At 56.9% G+C, this 2,038-nt stretch overlaps 1 protein-coding gene across 2 annotated transcripts; it reads right to left on the reverse strand.

Moving 5' to 3' along the window:
* Positions 1-227: 227 nt before the first annotated feature.
* LOC138143899 (tyrosine-protein phosphatase non-receptor type 2-like) lies at positions 228-1,571 on the reverse strand. Of its 2 annotated transcripts, XM_069065178.1 has the most exons (2): positions 1,395-1,571; positions 228-1,256 (listed from the first exon to the last, which is right to left on the reverse strand). In XM_069065178.1, the coding sequence occupies exons 1-2, from the start codon at positions 1,569-1,571 to the stop codon at positions 240-242; spliced, it is 1,194 nt and encodes a 397-aa protein (XP_068921279.1). In that variant the 3' UTR covers positions 228-239. The 2 variants fall into 2 exon arrangements, with proteins under 2 accessions (XP_068921279.1, XP_068921278.1); XM_069065177.1 differs by having other exon boundaries at positions 228-1,571.
* Positions 1,572-2,038: the final 467 nt, after the last annotated feature.

Below are 2,038 nucleotides of genomic sequence, written 5' to 3' on the forward strand. Positions count from 1 at the left end.
AGTTACATAAGCACCTTAAAAATATTCACCTAATCAAATTTCCCAGTTTTGAAAGGTCTAAATTTTTTGAAAGTATCTAAAAACACTATAACAAATTACAGGGTTTTGCCAGTGGTGCTCTTTACTCTGGATGTATACATTTCATGTTGTACACAGGTGTTCTTGAGACATTTTCTTCTTCCTTTGATAAATTAGAGAATTTTAAGTTGGTTTTTGCATGCCTGAATTATTCACAAGTCCTATAGATCGAGCCTTCTTCTTTTAATTCCGCTCTTGGTCAGTCTCTCCACATTTTCATTCTTCTCCTCACTGGTACTAGCTTCACATTCCTCTCGCCATCGTTTCCGGGTATTACCTTCAGAACTCTCTTCCTCAGAATCTGGTATTCTGGTGGCTAGATCTGAATAATCTGACTCATCTACTATTACATCACTGTCATCATCATCATCGTCATCATCATCATCTAAAACCGGCCTGGAAGCTTTGTACTTTATATTTCTCACTCCACTTGGAGGTGGAGAACTGTCAAAACTGTAGCTGCGAGCATGGTCTTCCTTGGTAAGTTCTTTCCACTTTTTCTTGACGTTTTCATCTCCCATGAGGAATTTTGCCCCTTCAATGACAGCCATGTATGAGAATCTCAGCTGCTCTGGGGTTTGAATAAGTCCCATCCGATACTTTCTCAGGCCTACCAGAACTTGTGTGATGTTCAAGGAAAAGGGGTTCTCTCTCTTCTCCATCAGGACCAGGCAGGCATCAATCAGGGCAAAGGTGCCGGAGCGGCCGATTCCCGCGCTGCAGTGGATGACCGCAGGCCCCAGCTGGTAGTTAAGGAAACCGGACTCCCGCACCATGAAGAGGAAGGTCAGGAAAGAGGCAGGCGATTCGGGCACCCCGAAGTCGGGCCAGCTGGTATAGTGGAAGTGGGAGATGGCCCTGACCTCACCTGTCAGCATGTTCTCCAGCCTCAGGAAGCGGATGGTGTGGGAGAGACTCACCTCCTCCCCCAGCATGTGCACGCTGATGCCCAGGTCCTCAAAGAGGAGGCTCTGGCCCTCGCAGGGGGGCCAGTACTGGGCACATTTGACCAAGTCCTTCTCCACCAGCCGGTTGAGCATGATCACGGCCTGGCTGCTCTGCTGCCAGACCATGAGCCAGAAGTGGCCGCACGTGTTGGGCAGGGGCCCCTGGGTCAGGATGTAGCTCCGCTGGGCCTCCTCCACCACCACGAAGCTGGCGTTGATGTAGTCGTTGTCCTCATCTCCGTCTCCGCCGTGGTCGCTTCCCAGGCTCCAGAATTTGGAGGAGAAAGAGCAGGAAGGCCCAGGTGTCACGGCCAAAGCCAAGCCGAAACCGAGGCCGGGCTGGATGCTGCTGCCGGGCAGCGAGGGGGCGGCCTGCAGGCACACGCGGCTGTGGTCGTAGGGATACACGTCTCGGTAGCGGTTGCGGGACCGGTTCTCGGAGTCCCGAGCCACGCAGTCCGGGTAGTGGTGGCACCGGTTGGCCACCTCGAGGAAGGCTTGGGGCCACCCACCGCTGGCGTCCAGGGCCTCGAACTCCTGCTCCATGAAGGCGGGTGCCCCAGAAGCTGCGGCGCCGCAGACCGACACCTGCGTAGCCTCTTCGGCGCTGTCGTCCGACTCTTCTGTGCTCGCCGACACCATGCATACCAGGGAGACGGGAGTTTCCTGCCCCGAGGTGGAGCAGGCCGCGGCCACGGGGGCGTCCGTGGCGCGGCAGGTGGCCGGCTCGCATAAGGACCCCAGCATGTCTGACAGCTTCGGGGGCGTGGTCGCCATAGCGGTGGCCCAGAGTGTGGCGGTGGCTCTGGTAGCCCAGGGGAGGGGGAGGCCGGCGGGATGGTGCCTGCTGGTGCTGGCTGCAATTCAGGTGGGGCCCACCCGAGACGGGACCGACTGACTGGGCCTCAGCCCGGACCCTGGTGTTGGGACGGTGGAGGCCCACTTGGGGGGGGGGGGGGGGGGGGGGGAGCTGAAGGAGGAGGAGGAGGCCTGGGAAAGGAGGCCCAGGAGGA

The sequence above is a fragment of the Petaurus breviceps genome, unplaced genomic scaffold (assembly GCF_028583685.1).
Source record: "Petaurus breviceps papuanus isolate PSGF00001 unplaced genomic scaffold, PetGlider_PUasm1.0 90681, whole genome shotgun sequence".
NCBI classification, from domain to species: domain Eukaryota; kingdom Metazoa; phylum Chordata; class Mammalia; order Diprotodontia; family Petauridae; genus Petaurus; species Petaurus breviceps.